Raw genomic sequence first — 17,087 nt, 5'->3', positions numbered from 1 at the left:
TTCTTACTGCTGTCTCTCCCAGGGGACTCCCTGCTACTCCTGATCCCCCTTGCTTACTGAAAGCCTGGATCATCATAGCCCCAAGTGCTGCCATGCCCTCTTCATTGGCCAAACTGGGAGCACCTGTTCTAGCACAGAGGCGGTGGACTATTTCAGTTCAAGGGGTCAGCCACCCTGTGACATAAGCTCTTCTAAAAAATCTGATCATGTTTATATATATATATCCAGGGTCAAATTCTGTTTTTGTAATGTATGTATGCCATTCCCATTGATCTTGTACATCCAAGAAGATAATTTGTTTCTGTATGAATATGATTGAAAGCCATTTACATTGAATTTAGAAATAATAGTAACAATCTGACCAAATTGCCATACAGCCAGAATCCAGCCACTTGGATGCAGGATTGTTCCCTATAATAGAATTTCTAGTACTTTGTACCCTCTTGTTTTACATGTCTCCAAAGATTTCCATTAGAAGCTTCGTCCATTATCTGTCATAATCTGCCAGGAGGATTGGTTTTTCCTGATATTCAGCCTAAATTTTTCCTTTTAATTTCATCCCAAAGTGTCTGGTTATTTCCCTTTGTACCATGCTGACTAATTCCTCTCTCTCCTTGGTGTGTACCCTATGCAAATAATTTTGGGGTTTAAACCTCTGTGGTTACCATGGCTTTGCTTAGCCAAGATATAGCTATTACATTCTTTTGATTGGTTCTCATAAATCAATCCCAGCTCCTTAAATCATTTCAGTTGCTCTTCTCTGAGAACCCTCCAATTTGTCTAAAGTTTGTTACCTGACTTGGAGATCTAGGGGCAAGCAAATCCCAGGCAATTTAATTTCCAAATATAGAAGTATTCCTGCCTCTGTAGACATTCCAGTGCCCTGTGAATTCCTTTGAAAGTTGAGGAGTAAGTGCCTTCAGATTCTTTCACTTGCCCCATAAAGCGAATTTATGTTTGCATAGACTGTAATAAACCTCAGATTATTAAAATGCTAATAAATCCCCGTTCATTTGGTAAGAATGAATTGTCACAAATCAGCAAGCCTATGCATTTGGTTTGGGTATATGTCAAAATATAGTGAAGATAAGATTTCACACAAGGAAGGTTCAAAATAGGTTCTTTAAATGACTATAGTGTCTCTATGGGCACAAACTTAAAATAACAGGTGGCTAAAGACTGCAGTAGCTGTGAGATGCATCCAGAAGAATATGCTTCTAAAGAGCCCTGAACCAAAGCCCATTGAAATCAATGCAAAGGCTCCCACTGACATGATCAGCCCTTTGATGATGATGATGATGATATTGTTCTAACTGCATGAAGAAAAAACATATTCCCTTGCCAGTGCATGAAACCTGGGTTACACTTTATCAATCCACCACCTCAAAGAACCTTTAAAAGCACAGCCAGAAAAAGAAACAACTCTGCTTTTCTAATATAATATAAACTGCAGGAAATAAATGAAACATCAAGAATCTAGGAAATGCAAGCACCGTTTATCTTAATGACATTACCAGAATAGCTAGAGGAATGAGGGGGAGAACAGCATGCACGTACATTGACATGTAACATGGCTAAAAGGATATACTAGAGATAATGGCATAGTCTCTGCAAAGGCAGAGCCAAGAAGAATGACATTTAGAGTACAAAAAAAGAATTGTTCAGATTAGTCATTAGGTCTATTTTAAGCAATCACTGAAGTATATTTCACTTGAAGGTTTTTGTCCTTTCTTTTTAATTTATTGGTCTTTTGTTGGGAATCCTCTTTTTAACTCAAATAAAATGGTTGTCTCTGACAAGAAGCTGCCTGCTTTCTCCTCTCCATTTCTTGTAAAGTACAAGGACGATATTTATTTTGGAGCTGCAAAGTGCTCAAAGCACATACTTTCTGAGAACAGATGCTTTCATAAACATCTCTACACTGGTTGCTAACATACTGAACTCATAAACTATTAGAACCAAGAAACTTCAATTTCAGATATGTTTATCTGAAACTCTAGCCATTGTCTTAGCCTTACATAGTAATCCATGTAATTATTTGAGTTTGTTAAGCATATGCTGTCCTTATTGTTTCCATGTTTAGTTCTCCAATACTTTTTAGTAGGAAACTGCAGTAGCTACTCTAATTATATATTTTCTGAAACCTTATAGTTAAAGCAACAAAAGGAGTACAGAACTCCAGATGTTTCTATTTCAATTTAATACATGAGGGTATTTCTTACCATGTATTAGACAATTTATAAACCTTGAAAGGCTGCTTTTCAATTGTTTTCCTTCTGTAACTGAAATGTGCGTTTACATTTGGCAGTGAGCGTAAATGTTGCTAAATATTAAGCCATATAAAGAGTGTGCCATGTTTCATTTAGAACAGATTTACGAGTGCAAGGGGGCTTTTCACCATTCCCTCCCCTGTTCATGTCACTCAAAGCATAAATACAAAGTATGTTCCATCTTTGGACATTAGTTGAAGAACAAGTTGAGTAATTTACTAAGCATCAAAAATAACTAATATTTTGTTTTATCTCACACACACACACACACACACACACGTCCTGAGACTCCAGCCAGAAGGTTCTGTTCCCTTTCCCTGGACCCGTCCCGTCTTGTTTTAATATCCAGTTTCCTCTCCCACCACGTGTTTGGTTTTCTTTCAATTTTGAATTACTTATCTAGACCTCTTTGATATTACAAGGAAAAAAATGCACATTCCAAATCCGATCCTGCTTCCATTCAAGTCAGTGGATCAGGCTCCATATTAATGGGTTCAAAGTCTGGGGTTGTGGCCCCCAAGTGGGTCATAAGCAGATGTCAGACTGTCACAACCACCTTGCCCTTCTGTTACTGCTAAATGCAAGGTTGGGTCCCAGCTAGATCCTGTCTGGGACTGGTAACAAAAACGAGGTCTCAGTATGGAAAAGGTTGAGATCCACTGATCTACATCATGCACAATGACAGCTAAAAAGTGACCTTTTTTCCTGTGGTGTCTATGGAAATCTCCATTACTACACAAAAGCTGTGCCTTGAAATACCTTAAAAACCCTTCAGGAACTGCTAGCAATGTGAAGAATCATCTCCGTTTGTATAATGGAAGTGTACAGTTTATCAATAAATAAATATATTTTTAAATAATCCAATAATCTCCCACCCCTTTTTTTGTTTTGTTTCAGTGTTTCTGGAGGAGAACTCTTTGAGCGAATCATTGATGAGGACTTTGAACTGACAGAGAGAGAGTGTATTAAATACATGAGGCAGATATCAGAAGGAGTTCAGTACATCCATAAGCAGGGCATTGTCCATTTGGACTTGAAGCCGGAAAACATTATGTGTGTCAACAAGACTGGGGCAAGGATCAAACTCATTGACTTTGGACTTGCAAGAAGATTAGGTAATAAATCTATTAACTTTGTTGTGTTCAAATGACAAATTGTGTGTGGCAAGAACAGTTTTATCATATTTATTGTTATGCACTTTTGCACATAAATAGCAAATGGATACTTAAAATTTTAATCTTCTTATTTTAGAGTAACATATTAAAATCAAGAAAGAACAAAAGTAAGACATCCATAAGAGACCACATAGTGTATGTCTGTTCTCTGAAATAGTCTGCACTGCCGTGAATACAAAATGGCAGTCAGTCTCTATAGATGGCAGTGCCTTTGTACATCAAAAGGTGAAATACATAACAGTCAGAACAGTTGTAGAGATAAATCACCACATTTACCCAAAATAATTTTGAAACACTAGTTCCTTATACTTGAAATAAAACACAAAATCAAGCTCCTGATCATTTGTAGTCATTAAAGATCTCATGACACTTTTTTTTTTTTTTTTTTTAGAGTAGGAATTTTCTATCTTGGGTAATTTCATTCTACTTTACATTTCCCCTTCACTTTGTGTTGGTTAAAGTATTCTTCACTTCATGTCATAAACTGTTGTGTATTGTTGTACATGCTGAATTGTTGAAGCCGGGTTGCCAACTTTCTGATTGCAAAAAACCAAACACTCTTGCCCCGCCCCTGCCCCACCCCTTCTCCAAAGCCCAGCCCCCCCTCCCTCCATCCCCCCTCCCTCACTCTCCCCCACCCTCACTCATTTTCACCAGGCTGTGGCAGGGGGTTGGGGTGTGGGAGGGGTGAGGGTTCTGGCTGAGGGTGCAGGCTCTGAGGTGGGGCTGGGGATGAGGGGTTTGGGGTGCAGGAAGGGCTCAGGGCTGGGACAGGGCTCCAGCTGGGGGTGCGGGCTCTGGGACAGGACTGGGGATGAGGGGTTTGGGGTGCAAGAGTGGGCCCCAGGCTGGGGGATGGAGCTGAGGGGTTTGGAGTGTGGGAGGGGGCTTCGGACTGGGGTAGGGGGTTGGAGTGCGGAAGGGGGTTTAGGGCTGGGGCAGCGGATTGGAGAGCGGGAGGGGGTGCGGGCTCTGGGAGGGAGTTTGGATGCAAGAGGGAGTTCCAAGCTGGGGCAGGAGGTTGGGGTGCGGGAGGGGGTGGGGGCTTTGGGGTGGGGCCAGGGATGAGGGGTTTTGGGGTACAGGAAGGGGCTCAGGGCTGGGGCGAGGGTTGGGGTGCAGGAGGGAGTTAGGGGTGTAGGCTCCGACCAAGTGGTGCTTACCTCAGGCGGCTCCCAGAAGCGGACAGCATGTCCGGCTCCTATGAAGAGGGACCAGAGGGCTCTGTGCAGTGCCCGCACCTGCAGGCGCCACCCCTGCACCCCTGTTGGCCACCGTTCCCGGTCAGTGGGAGCTGCAGAGCCAGTGCTCGGGGAGGGGGCAGCGCACGGAACATCCCAGATCGCCACTGTGTCTAAGTGCTGCAGGGACATACCAGCTGCTTCCGGGAGCTGTGCAGAGCCTGGGCAGACAGAGAGCCTGCCATAGCCCCGCTGTGCTGCTGACCACACATTTAACAGCCCGGTCTGCAGTGCTGACCAGAGCCGCCAGGGTCCCTTTTCAACCAGGCATTCCAGTCGAAAACCGGACACTTGGCAACCCTATGTTGAAGAGGCACTTCTATCTCAATCCCCTGTTTTGAACTATTCATAACTTCCTCAAAATTCTTTTTGGACTGAAAGTTCCCATGTATGGTGTCATTCCAAAGTGGAGTCATTTAGATGGCTACTTGCCTTCATGCTCTTCAGTGGCCTCATCACTAGTTCCATTAGCGAGCCTCATATATGCTGGGAAGCCATACAGCAAATTGCTCTGCTAACTGAACATCAAGTGCTCTTTTTATTTTCTATTTTTATCTTATACTTTGCAGCAGAAGAAAAATCATTCCCAGTATTAAACTAGATATGGGCAGATTGTGAACTTGCTACTCAGGTTTGGGGAGCAGTTATTCATGTAACTAATCCAACTGACTTCCTTGGGGGCAATTTATGGGAATTACTGCTCACCAGTGTAAGTAATGGGTTCACAATGGGGCCCATAGTTGTGTGCGCCCCCTTTTAAATAAAATTACACGTGATTCCTTTACAAAAAACAAAACAAGTGATTAGTGTGCAAGTAATGTTTGGAATGATTGTATTCTGCCTTTAATAGTACATCTCTATATCCATCCTTCCCTTTCTGGTCCGTCTTAAGTCACAGAGTAGTGCAAACATAATAAGAATTCTTAGCAAAAAGAATGTATTAATCTAATTAAGAATGAACAAGTCTGCCTTCCAGATTTAAGGTGTGGCTATGATCTGAAAAGAGACTATGTGAAAGTGGTACCTTTTTATTCAACCAATCTGCTTACTTTACTCACTGAAATACAAATTGACTGGCACTTACTCTACTGTTAGCACTATAGAGTAAACAAAGTTCTGGGATAGCAAGCTGGGTTTTGTTCTGATTCAAGAATCATCAGCAGAAATGTTAATTAGGTTCCAATAGTAAAGTCTTTATGGGTGATGTGTGAACAACTCCAACTTGACTGTCAGATTCCAAATAGCATCTAGGAAACCCATTTACTTGTGAAGTCAGCAGATTTGATCTTTGAGAGACAATAAACATGGAATCCCAGAATGGCATTTTTACAGTAACTTTTCCAAGTAGCACCTCACTTTCAGATCACGATTAGTTTAACCCAAGATTCCAAAAGAGAGACTGGATTCCCTCTTCTCAATGTGGTGTTCATGTTAATAGTTTTTGGATTCTTGGAAAGCATATTGCATTCACTATGTATTTTGCACAGTGTGATGCAAAAATGTGAATTGCTGCAACCATGTCACAAATACCAAATTGGCAATTATGCTACGTTTTTCTCAATCATAGAAGGATTGTAGCCATGGACACCAGAATTTATCTTGATTTCATAAAATGTAGATTAATTTGTGAATTGCTCTTGCTTGCAAAGTGGCATTATGGGCATTTGCCTTTTTTCTCATCTATGAACCAAACTCACCTCTGGTGTTAATCCATGGCTGAACTGTGAGCAACTCTGTCCAAATTATCCACCAAGTTCAAGATGTGGCATGTGTAGCAGTTCCCACAAAGAGAGAATACCATACTAAATAGGCCACATGAAGGAAAATAGTGCTTTACTGATCAGTAAGACTTTCCCAACATTCAGCTCAGACTTCTTCCAGTAAAAGGAAAACAATTTTTATTAGCAACAGCTCTAAGCCATTCAAGGTTGTTTTGTTATGTGGTTTTGTTTAGTTCATTCTTCTTTGCAATTGCCTACTTTGACAGATTGTGAGCATTCTGTGAGTGATTATGTTGGAATGCCCACTGACTTTAATCGAAGGGGGGTAGGACCTATGTTAGAACTGCAATCTATTATTCTAATCTGGCAGACTTTACTCAATCAAAGCCCTCATAAAGAGAATGGAAGTGATAACTGAGTGGAAACTGCATCAATTTGCAATATACTATAACTTTATTTTTAATTGATTTGTAACCAGTAAAAATCTAGTGCACCTTAACTTTCAGTACTTTGATCTAACTTAAATTAGTTAAAACCATTAATCCCTCTGCAGTCATTTTATGAAGATAATTAGTTCTCTTATTTTGTCAGGAAATACCAAAGACGTAGTGAGAGATTTTCCTGACCTTTTTTGGTGTTCTTAGAAGCTCATGTAAAAAATTTGTTTAAGATAAACTTTGTGGGTTCATAGCATTTTTGTGTGTGTGCTGTTAAGACATTGTTTTCTGGAAATCAATTTGTTATGCACAGTGCAGAAAAAAAGGTCAGTTTCCAACTAACGCTTCAGCATTAGATCTTACTTACATGGTAGCCGAAGCCAGAGTTCTTCCTATGTACTTAGCTTGTAAAAAATTGGCCCTCTGTGCAAAATGTGGCTTTTCAGTCACTAGAAACTGACATCCTTTCCACTGGATGGCCCTGGAGATCTCTGTTGACTGCAAGATTTCCTGAATTAACTTGCTATCACCGGTTATGACAAGAGGAAGAAAGGATTTTGTAGTGTGTAAAATGACAAGATGAGAGGAATGTGAGTGAATTCACCATGATAGTGCCCAGTGCATACTTGCAGGAAGAAGGGATGGTTAGTGATTGTGACAGAATCAGTTTTGTGCCATAGACTTGCTGTGTGATCCTTGGGTAAATTACTTAACTTCTCTGTGCTTTGGGTTCCTGATCTATAAACTGGGGATACTAATGTTTCAAAGGTTGTTAAGAGGTTGTGTGAGTAGAGTTTGTAAAGTGCTTTGAGATCTTTGCATGGAAGGAACTGTAGAAGGGCAAATTAATTATAATTTCTTAACCATATGAACTGATGATCATGCAGGAATGATACTAAAATGTGGTTAATTTGTCTACTAGATGCTTCTGGCAAATAAATATATTCTGTAGGAGCACTCTGTTCTGATGGTCAAGTAAGTCCAGTTGTAGTCTAGTAAATTAACCTGGTGATAATTTTTTTAGTTTTTGTTTTAATTGTTATAAGGGTGCAACACTTTGTAACATGATTATTTTAACATTAATGGACTGGAGTCTATTACATCTTTTCCCCCTCCAATCCCTTGTCTGTCTTTCTATTGAGCATACAATCTCTTGAGGCAGGGACAGTCTCTCTTCTGTATTTGTACAGAACCTAGCAGGATGGGGCCCCGATCTAGGTGTTACTGTTATGCAATTAATAAATAATAACTATAGTAGGGCAGGTTTCAGAGCAGCAGCCGTGTTAGTCTGTATCTGCCGTATTATAAAAAGAACAGGAGTACTTGTGGCACCTTAGAGACTAACAAATTTATTTGAGCATAAACTGTAGCCCACAAAAGCTTATGCTCAAATAAATTTGTTAGTCTCTACAGTGCCACAAGTACGCCTGTTCTTTTTATAGTACGGCAGTGGACTTCATTTACACCAAGCACTGATTGCCCAGGTTATCTTGGAGTCTGACAGGGCCGTAGCAACAAAGAACGTGGCCCCCTCCGAACATATGTCCGGGGCCCCTTACAATGCAGAAACATTTTTTTTGCCACTTTTAGGGGCCCCCTTCCTTGCGGGGCCCCCTCTGGTCGGAGGGTACGGAGGGCGCTCGCTACGCCTCTGAACTGTCTGTCTGGACAAGAGCTGCTTTCCCAAACTAAATCCATTTGCTCCAGTGTAGCCAGTAAACATAATTTCTTGGTCCTTTGTGCCCACTTGCACTTGGTCATTTCCTTTTTCCATTCCTGGACATCCTTGTTCCCTGCCCACTTCCTTCTTGTTGGTTGCCTCCCCACTTGCACTCTTGCTTCTTTCCTCTGTTTCCTTCTCCAGCTGTTTGGAATAGACATGGTCTAAAACGGGCACATTTGGATTTCCTGCTAATTCCATACTAAATGGCTTGCATGGTGTTTCACACCCTTTTCTAGAAATGTTATCTGAAACTGGACATATGTGTAGTACAAATAGTGGTGCTGTTGTTGCTTTTGCTGGTAATATGGCACATTTGCTTCTATTCTGCATAGGTTTGATTCCACGCTCATCTCTGCAGTATCTGAGCACCTTCCAGTAGGGCATTAAGCGACCTAACATCTGTCATGTGTGGTGCTTTTTTTTTTTTTTCCCCTCATTCTCTACCTGGGCATCTTTCAAATTTAAACAAGCACCAGTGGCAAGGCACTGATTTTTTTTTCTCTACTGTTTTCACTTAATGAAATATTTTTGGATGCCAACATTTTTTTTTGTTCTACATTTATTACTGTTTCACTTTGCTTTGCAGTGCAAGCTGCCAAGGCTTTGATAAGGGCAGTGAAAAGTCCTCCAGTTCTAATCTAGCATCTGTATTCTTTGCTGGAAATGCTCTTGTGAAGCTACCTAAGCAGAAATGGGTCCAGCTACCCACAAACCTTTTGGGAAGGTTTAGCTCTGAATCCATACATCGCAAGCTGGGCCCATCTCTTATCTTCCCAATGTGTGCTGGTAACCCTGTGTCTGTCTTATTTAGAATGCAAATTCTTCAGGGGAGGAACTCTCTTTATTGTGTGTCTCGTGCAGTGCTGAGTGCATTTGTGATGCTTAGCACAGAAGAATTATTATTTGTTATTCGTTCATGAGCCCAGGAAGACATGAGCTGGCCAAGCTAGTAGCAGCTCAGTCAATTATTTACCTTTTTGGTGACGGAGTTTAATAACTAACCCATAAATGTGAGTGCAGGCTGTTAATTATACTTTCAAAAAATATACAACCATTAATGTTTTCCTCTTTCTTTCTTCACAGAAAGTACCGGTTCTCTGAAAGTTCTCTTTGGGACACCTGAGTTTGTGGCTCCAGAAGTTATAAACTATGAACCTATTGGATATGCCACAGATATGTGGAGTATAGGAGTTATCTGCTACATCTTGTGAGTATTCTTGCTAGTCTTGTGCCAAATCCTGGGAGCTTCTGAGCATGCTCAACTCCTAGCGACTGCAGAGGTGAATTGTTCAGGATATGACCACTTATATTTTGTAATCATGAACTACAGGATGATCAATGAACACTAACATAAGTGGGCCCCAGTCACACATTGTTTTCTGAAGAACCCCAGTGATAAATTTCAGGATTGGAGCCTTCATGAGTTTAGCCATCTACAATTTCACTTTTCATTGTGGGGTTTCAGAAAAATACAGCTTGTTGAAAGAATGTTAAGTTAACATAAGTCAGCAGCAGTCCATGATCACTTAAAAACACATTGTTAAAATGTCTTTCATATGGTCTTTAAATATTTATCCTTCCCTGCTGCTTAAAAGGATCACCTTTGTGTCTTGAAATCTAAATCTGTTTCCTTGCGTGTACCTTGACTTGTTATTGAAGGGTTGCTTGTGAATCCCTGGGTTGCCGCCATTGATGTTACTTATCTTAGAAATCAGAGCACTGAAACATTTATGGTAGAAAAAGAATATGGATGAATTATATGTATTTAGCAAATTTACACCAATAAAAATGACCAGTTACATTTTGAGTTTCTCCAATCCTGACTATATCCTTTGAAAATCTCTAAGATGAACTAACAAATCCCAGTGATGCTGTACCAGTTTTAAAAAGATTTTTAATTCACTATTGTACATCTACCACTGGAAAAACTAATTAATTTTTATAAACAGTTTGTATCAACCTAATGCAAATGTGAGGTTGGTTACAGTTTCTGCTTAGATGGTCTTTTTATGTAGGTGATTGATTATATACACTCATAATCTTTGAGCGGATATTTCTATTAGAGTACATAGGTGAACAGGGTTTTCATTCTTGCATGTGAAGAGCAATAGAAATTATCTGACTCCAGCTTCGACGTGTTCAAGTTTGATGTTCTATAACAAATAAATATAATAATTCAGTTGGGAACAGCTTTTTTCTTTCTGTCTTTCTCATCACAATATCACACTCTAATTTAAGTCCATTTGCTTATGATTCTGTAACAGGATTGCTCTGTATTCTTGAAACATCCCACTTTAGTAACAGGGAAAGGATTTAGTGGGTTCTTCCTGATCTGCCCACTCACTGAGACAGGTGACCCATTACCCCATCTAGTTACAAGAGAGGTAGGAGTGGTTATCTAGTGGGAATGGATCTAGGGTGTTGGCTGAGCAGTCCTAAACCAGGAACCCGAGGGGCAGCCATGCCTACGGAAGGTTTGAGCAGAACTTTATCTTGGTAATTTGTTGCTAACGCCGAAGTGCAGGGAGCGTATGATTCTGCACAGTGTTCAGACTTTGCTTTAGAGTACTGTGTGAAAGGCACATGCTCACAGGTTCCTTTCATTTATTTTCTCAAATCTTGTCTACCTGTTAAGAAAATACTATTAGACTTTATAATAAAAAAGAAGAATGCCTTGGTCAGATATTTGAGGGACAAGGTGTGTGAGGCAATGTTGTTTATTGGACCAGCTTCTGTTGGTGAGAGAGACAAGCTTTCGAGCTTACACAGAGATCTTCTTCAGGTCTGGGTAACTAAGGCCTGGTCTACACTGTGTGGGGATCGATCTAAGTTACGCAACTTCAGCTACGTGAATAACGTAGCTGAAGTCGACTTACTTAGATCTACTTATTGCGAAGTCTTCATTGTGGTAAGTTGACGGCTGACACTCCCATCAACTCCACCTGCGCCTCTCTCCCTGGTGGAGTACTGGAGTCGACGGGAGAGCGCTCGATGGTTGATTTATCACGTCTAGACTAGACACAATAAGTCGACCCTGACTGGATCAATCGCTGTAATGTAGATAAGCCCTAACTCACTGCTAAATACACGGTGAAGCAGATTGTTTATCATAGGTAGCTAATACATTTCAAAGTGACATTCAAGGTGAAGTGGCCTATTAACACCTCTCTAGTCAAAAGAGAGAAAGGAACAGGGCATATGGAGAGCAGTTTGGGGGGCGGGTTGTTAATGAGTTACAGATTGTTGTAATAAACCTATTAAACTCTCTGGAACACTCCCACATCAGCATCCACTTTCTAGACACCATGATCAGCTTCAAAAATGGAACCGTACAGACAACTATATATTTGAAACTCACGGATCACTATGCCTACCTTTGTAGATCCAGTAACCACCCCAAACACACCAAGAAATCTGTTATGTACAGCCACGCACTCAGATATCACAAAATATGTTCTGAGGAGAAAGTCCAGGATATACACATGAAAACACTCAAAATCACCTTCACCAAACAAGGACACTCCAGAGAAGCAGATCGCATCATGGAATGGGCCACCCAGATACCCCAAGAGAACCTGCTTCAATACAGAAATAAAACCCCCTCCACCCTCATATCCCTAGTTGTCACCTACCATGCCACACTGGAACCCATACAGTGTATCATCAGACTACAACTCTCACTCGATGGGGACCTCCATCTTGAAAAAAAATCTTTCCTGAGCTCCCTCTTCTGGCCTTCAAACAACCCCGCAGCCTCTCCAAGCTCATCATCAGAAGCAAGCTCCCCACAGACCAGACACACCAACTCAGTGGTACCAGAGCCTGCCAAGAACAACGGATGGAAAACCTACAGACATATCTCTACTGTTACAATGATCAAACCCGCCCCACAACACACCTTTCAAAATCCGTGGGTCCTAAACATGCCTATCTCAATATGTGGTGTACCTCATCCAGTGCACTAAATGCCCCAATAACAACTATGTAGGTGAAACCAGACAATCACTATGCTCTCATGTGAACTCACACGGAAGATGATAAAAGACAAAAACACGACATCACCTGTGGAGGAACACTTTTCACAAAGCGATCACTCTATATCTGACCTATCAGTCCTAATCCTCAAAGGAAAGCTGCACAGCCCTTTCAGAAGAGAAGCCTTGGAGCTTAAATTCATAACTTTGCTAGACACTAAAAATCATGGACTGAAAAGAGATACTGGATTTATGATTTATTACAACAATCTGTAACCCACTAACAACCCCACTCCAGCTGCTTCTCCATATCCTACCCTACCCTACCCCACCCCGCCCCAACCTGTCCCTTCCTTTCCTCTCTGTGGCTGGAGGGATGTTTTCAGGCCACTTCACCTTGAATGGTCCCTTGAAATATGTGATAACTACTTAGGCTAAACTATCTGTTCTATCTTGTATTTAGCATTGACACTCTGAGGCCATGTCTACACTACCACTTATGTTGGAAAAACTTATGTCACTCGGGGTGTGAAAAAGCACACCCGAGTGACATAAGTTTCACTGGCAGTGGTAGTGTGTATAGTGGTACGCTATCCCGCCAACATAGCCACTGCTGCTCATGGAGGTGGTTTTATTATGTTGGCAGGTGAGCTCTCTCCCCTTGACATAGAATGCCTATACAAGCGCTCTTGCATCGGTACAGCTGTGCCCCTGGAAGCTCACTAGTGCAGACATGCCCTGAGTCAGTTTCCCAGACCTGAAGAAGAGCTCTGTGTAAGCTCGAAAGCTTGTCGCTCTCACCAACAGAAGTTGGTCCAGTAAAAGATATTACTTCACCCTCCTTGTCTCCCTAATAACTTGGGATCAACGTGGCTACAATAACACTGCATACATTAGTCAGCTATGTCATACATTCCCTCATAACTGTTTGATCTTCATTTTAGAGTGTGGTGGATTTTTTTTGTTTCGCCACACTCTTCATATATGTTCCCATGCAAACCATTCCCGTGTTTGAACTTCCAAAAAGAGGCAAAATTCTAAGGTTCTAAAAAACATGTCTCTGGGATGTTGCAGTCATCTAGATTAACCTATAGTTTCCTGGGTTGTTGTTCTGCATGAAGAATAAAGCTATGTTTGCTTCAGATGCTCTGGCAACTTGATTAATCTCCTGAAATATTTCATAGGATTTATCACACATGTCTGCCTTAAACTCCTTTAAAACTTTAGGGGGAAAATTGTCTTGACACTCTACAGACACAGAGAAGATCTTTGCCTCACTGATACATAACTAGAGTCACAAGTAGTTTGATGCAGCAGTCAATGGCAGATGTATCTTCACCACGATGGAAGTATAAAATCAGAGAAGTTAGAGTGGGAAAAGACCCACTGGGTCCTCACCTGGAATTTCCATGCCCATTCCAGTGTGCCAGACTCTCACCCTCTCTTCACTTCCTTAAAGACCAATTCTTCTTCAAGGCCCACTAATGCTAAACATGCCAGCAGTGTACTGTCACAACCCCATTACAAAACACACCCAACCAAAAGAAAGACAAGGATCAGAGTTTCCCACTGTGGTTTTGCTATTGTGCCCAATGTTATCTGTGTCTTCCTTGATGTCTTGTACAGAGCTGGGTGCAGCTGGAACTCAGCCAAGAGTATGTAATAATAATAATCAGTTAATCTCTCTCTGCCCGTGCAGGACTTTTCTGTGCAATAGAATGAACTGGTGATATACAACCTCAGGGTTGCAATGCAGAGCCTCACTTCTTCAAAGGCCTTTGGCACAATCCCTCTTGTAGTTTCTGGGTGTGCCAACTGAAGTGTAGACGCTGCACTATCATTGGGAATGGTGCACCCAGCTTCCCCACAGCATACTTAATTTCAGCACGTGCAGAGATGTGGGCAATAATACCACAGTTCTGTTTCCTCCTAGCACCTTTTGGGCCAATCTGTGGCCTTGGCGATATGGATGAAGCAGTTCTTGTGCTCTCCAGAGCACAAGGACTCCGACCAGCCCAGCTTTTTTCATGGGGCACACAAATGGGGAGAACTCCTTATTTCTTCTCTCCAATCCAGCAGCAACACCAAGGATGCTCTGTCACAGTCTGATTTCCAGTGTGATGTCAACTTCACTTTTAAATGTCTCAAGCAAAGGGGTTTCTACCATTTACTTGGCTGCCAGGGTGCTGAAGCCACCGCCTTTCATGTTGACCAATACGATCTCATTGATTCTTTATACTCTTCTGCCTGCCTATCTGTCTCTTGTCTTACATTTAGATTGTAAACTCTTTTGGGGCAGAGACTGTCTCTTTATTCTGTATTTGTACCGCGCCTAGCACAAGGGGGGCCTCTTCCATGGCTGAAGCTCCTAGGCAGTACTGCAATAGAAATAAATTAATACAATTATTCCATTGTCTGATAGACCTTGCTGTTGGGATGTTTTTCTGGAAATTCATCGCCTATATTTTCCTTAATTTCCTACTATTTCTTGTTGCATATTCTGTAGTAATACCCCCTTACACAATTTCTCTCCTTCCTTGGTGAGGACAGCTGCCACGTAACACTGATTATGCTTGGCACTTATATAACACTGGCCTCCAGTTAGTTTTTATTTTTCCATGCTATTCTTGTTCAGTCCTTCTTAATCATCCCAAATAAAGCATTCACTCCAGTCACTACGTAATTGGTTTTGTTCTTTACATTTCCTCCATTGTATTTATATCTTATTGTTTGTCTTCCTGTTTGATCTCACTTACTGTCCTGTTCTACTTCTTGTCCCATCATCTTTAGTTAATGTATTGACTTTGAAGTAACATGCCACAAAAACTATGGGTTGTGTAAATCATCTCCATTTGTCTATTTTCAGGGTTTCTCTTTGCGTTTATAATAACCTTTGTCTAATTGAAGCATAATCGTGATGAATTCTTTCCAGCTGTCTATATGCCATTTAGTCTTGCAGGCACTATAGAATTTTTGTTTATTTTTACTATGCTTGGTTCTTTTCTGATGAACCCTTTTGGACAGCTGTATTGCTAACATTCAGTAACATAAAACTCTGCCTAGGTGGAGGCATGGCCAGGAAGCTCTGCACGCTGCCTCTGCCCAGAGCGCTGGTTTTGCAGCTCCCATTGGCCAGGAACCACAGCGGTGCCTGCAGGCGGAGGTAGCATGCAGAGCTTCCTGGCCATGCCTCCGCCTAGGAGCTGAGCCAGTGGGATGTCGCCACTTCCAGGGAGCCTCCCAGGTAAGCGCTGCCCAGGGTCCGCCTCACCCCATCCCATGTCCCAACCCCCTGTCTTTTCCCACACCCAAACTCTGCTGCTGCTGGGCGGGGGAATGCGGTGGCCCGAGACTGCCCCAGCAGTGGCTGGTGCGACTGGTGCAGGGGCTCCCTGAGATGCCCCTGAGCCAGGCACACCAGCCACAGCAGACGTCATGGAGGTCACGGAAAATCATGGAAGCCGTGACTTCCATGACCTCTGTGACAAACTCGCAGCCTTAGTTATGATCATGTTCACCTAAGTGTATTTACTTCAAATTACCTGCTAGGGCTACTAGGACCAGTGTGTTTGATTCATTCTAACAGTTAGTCAGATTTGCTCATTTGTTACTGGCAATATGTTGAAAGGATTGTAAAGTGGAACTCAGCATCCTTGAGGTCCAATCACGGGAGATGCTGAGCATGGCAGGCAATGCTCAGTGAGTGATTGTGTGAGGCATTGAGCATGCTCAATTTCCTTTGATTAGTCATGGTCTTACTGCAGGAATTACTGGATGAAATTCTATGGCATGTGTTGTGCAGGAGCTCAGGCTAGATGATCTAATGGTTCTTTCTGGTCTTAGCGTCTATAAATATAGGCACTCAGGATCTTCCAAGAACAGGTACATAAATACCAAGCATTGTCAAGAGAGTAAAATATCTCAGTCCTTTCCTTAAAAATGGAAATTGCAAAAGACTTTTTAAACAAATTGTGTTTAGAATGCCAGAAAGATGCCTGGTTAAGTAACTGGAAGAATGTTTTCAGTAAACAGCCTGATATTCGTCTAATAGTAAGATCATCGCTTAAACTCAAAATTCCTAAAAGGAAATTGTTTCCATAATCCATCAAACCAATTGCTAGGCATTTATTACTTTAAATGGCTATTAAGAAAGGAACAACTGAGTCCCCAGGTCAAGAAGTTCTGTGATAAAGACAAGAGCTTGTGGGTACTGCATCCATTAGCTGCCAATTTGTCTTTGTTTTGTTTTCTGAATACATACAAAGATATGACCTTCCTTACAAGTATTCCCAATGCAAATCAACTGACTCACACTTTAACTCAGGAGTAAAGGAACAGTTATTGTGGCCTTATAAATTCTCAACAGCATGGAAGGTCCAGATGTAGGAAAACCTGATTGAGTTTTAAACAACAGTATTTTGAAATAGTGTTTGGAAAGCACAGAATAGAGGAGAGTGTTTTGGTTGCTTAATGTACAATGGGCTGCTACATGTAATTTACTAAGTACAATAAATGCATAATAAATCAACTCAAATGAATGCATTTT

General features: G+C 41.5%; 1 protein-coding gene across 5 annotated transcripts in view; it reads left to right on the top strand.

Annotated features, from left to right (window-relative positions):
- Positions 1–17,087, top strand: part of MYLK (myosin light chain kinase) — a 325,041-nt gene that overhangs the window by 294,231 nt on the left and 13,723 nt on the right. For all 5 annotated transcript variants that reach the window (XM_045031718.1, XM_045031717.1, XM_045031713.1 and 2 more), the window contains 2 exons: positions 3,168–3,385; positions 9,651–9,774. In XM_045031718.1, the coding sequence (XP_044887653.1) occupies positions 3,168–3,385; positions 9,651–9,774 (342 nt within the window). The remainder of the gene's footprint in view (positions 1–3,167; positions 3,386–9,650; positions 9,775–17,087) is intronic.

Source organism: Mauremys mutica, chromosome 10 (genome assembly GCF_020497125.1).
Source record: "Mauremys mutica isolate MM-2020 ecotype Southern chromosome 10, ASM2049712v1, whole genome shotgun sequence".
Classification (NCBI taxonomy): domain Eukaryota; kingdom Metazoa; phylum Chordata; order Testudines; family Geoemydidae; genus Mauremys; species Mauremys mutica.
Note: the sequence above shows the minus strand (reverse complement) of the source record. Positions and strands in the feature narration are given on the sequence as shown.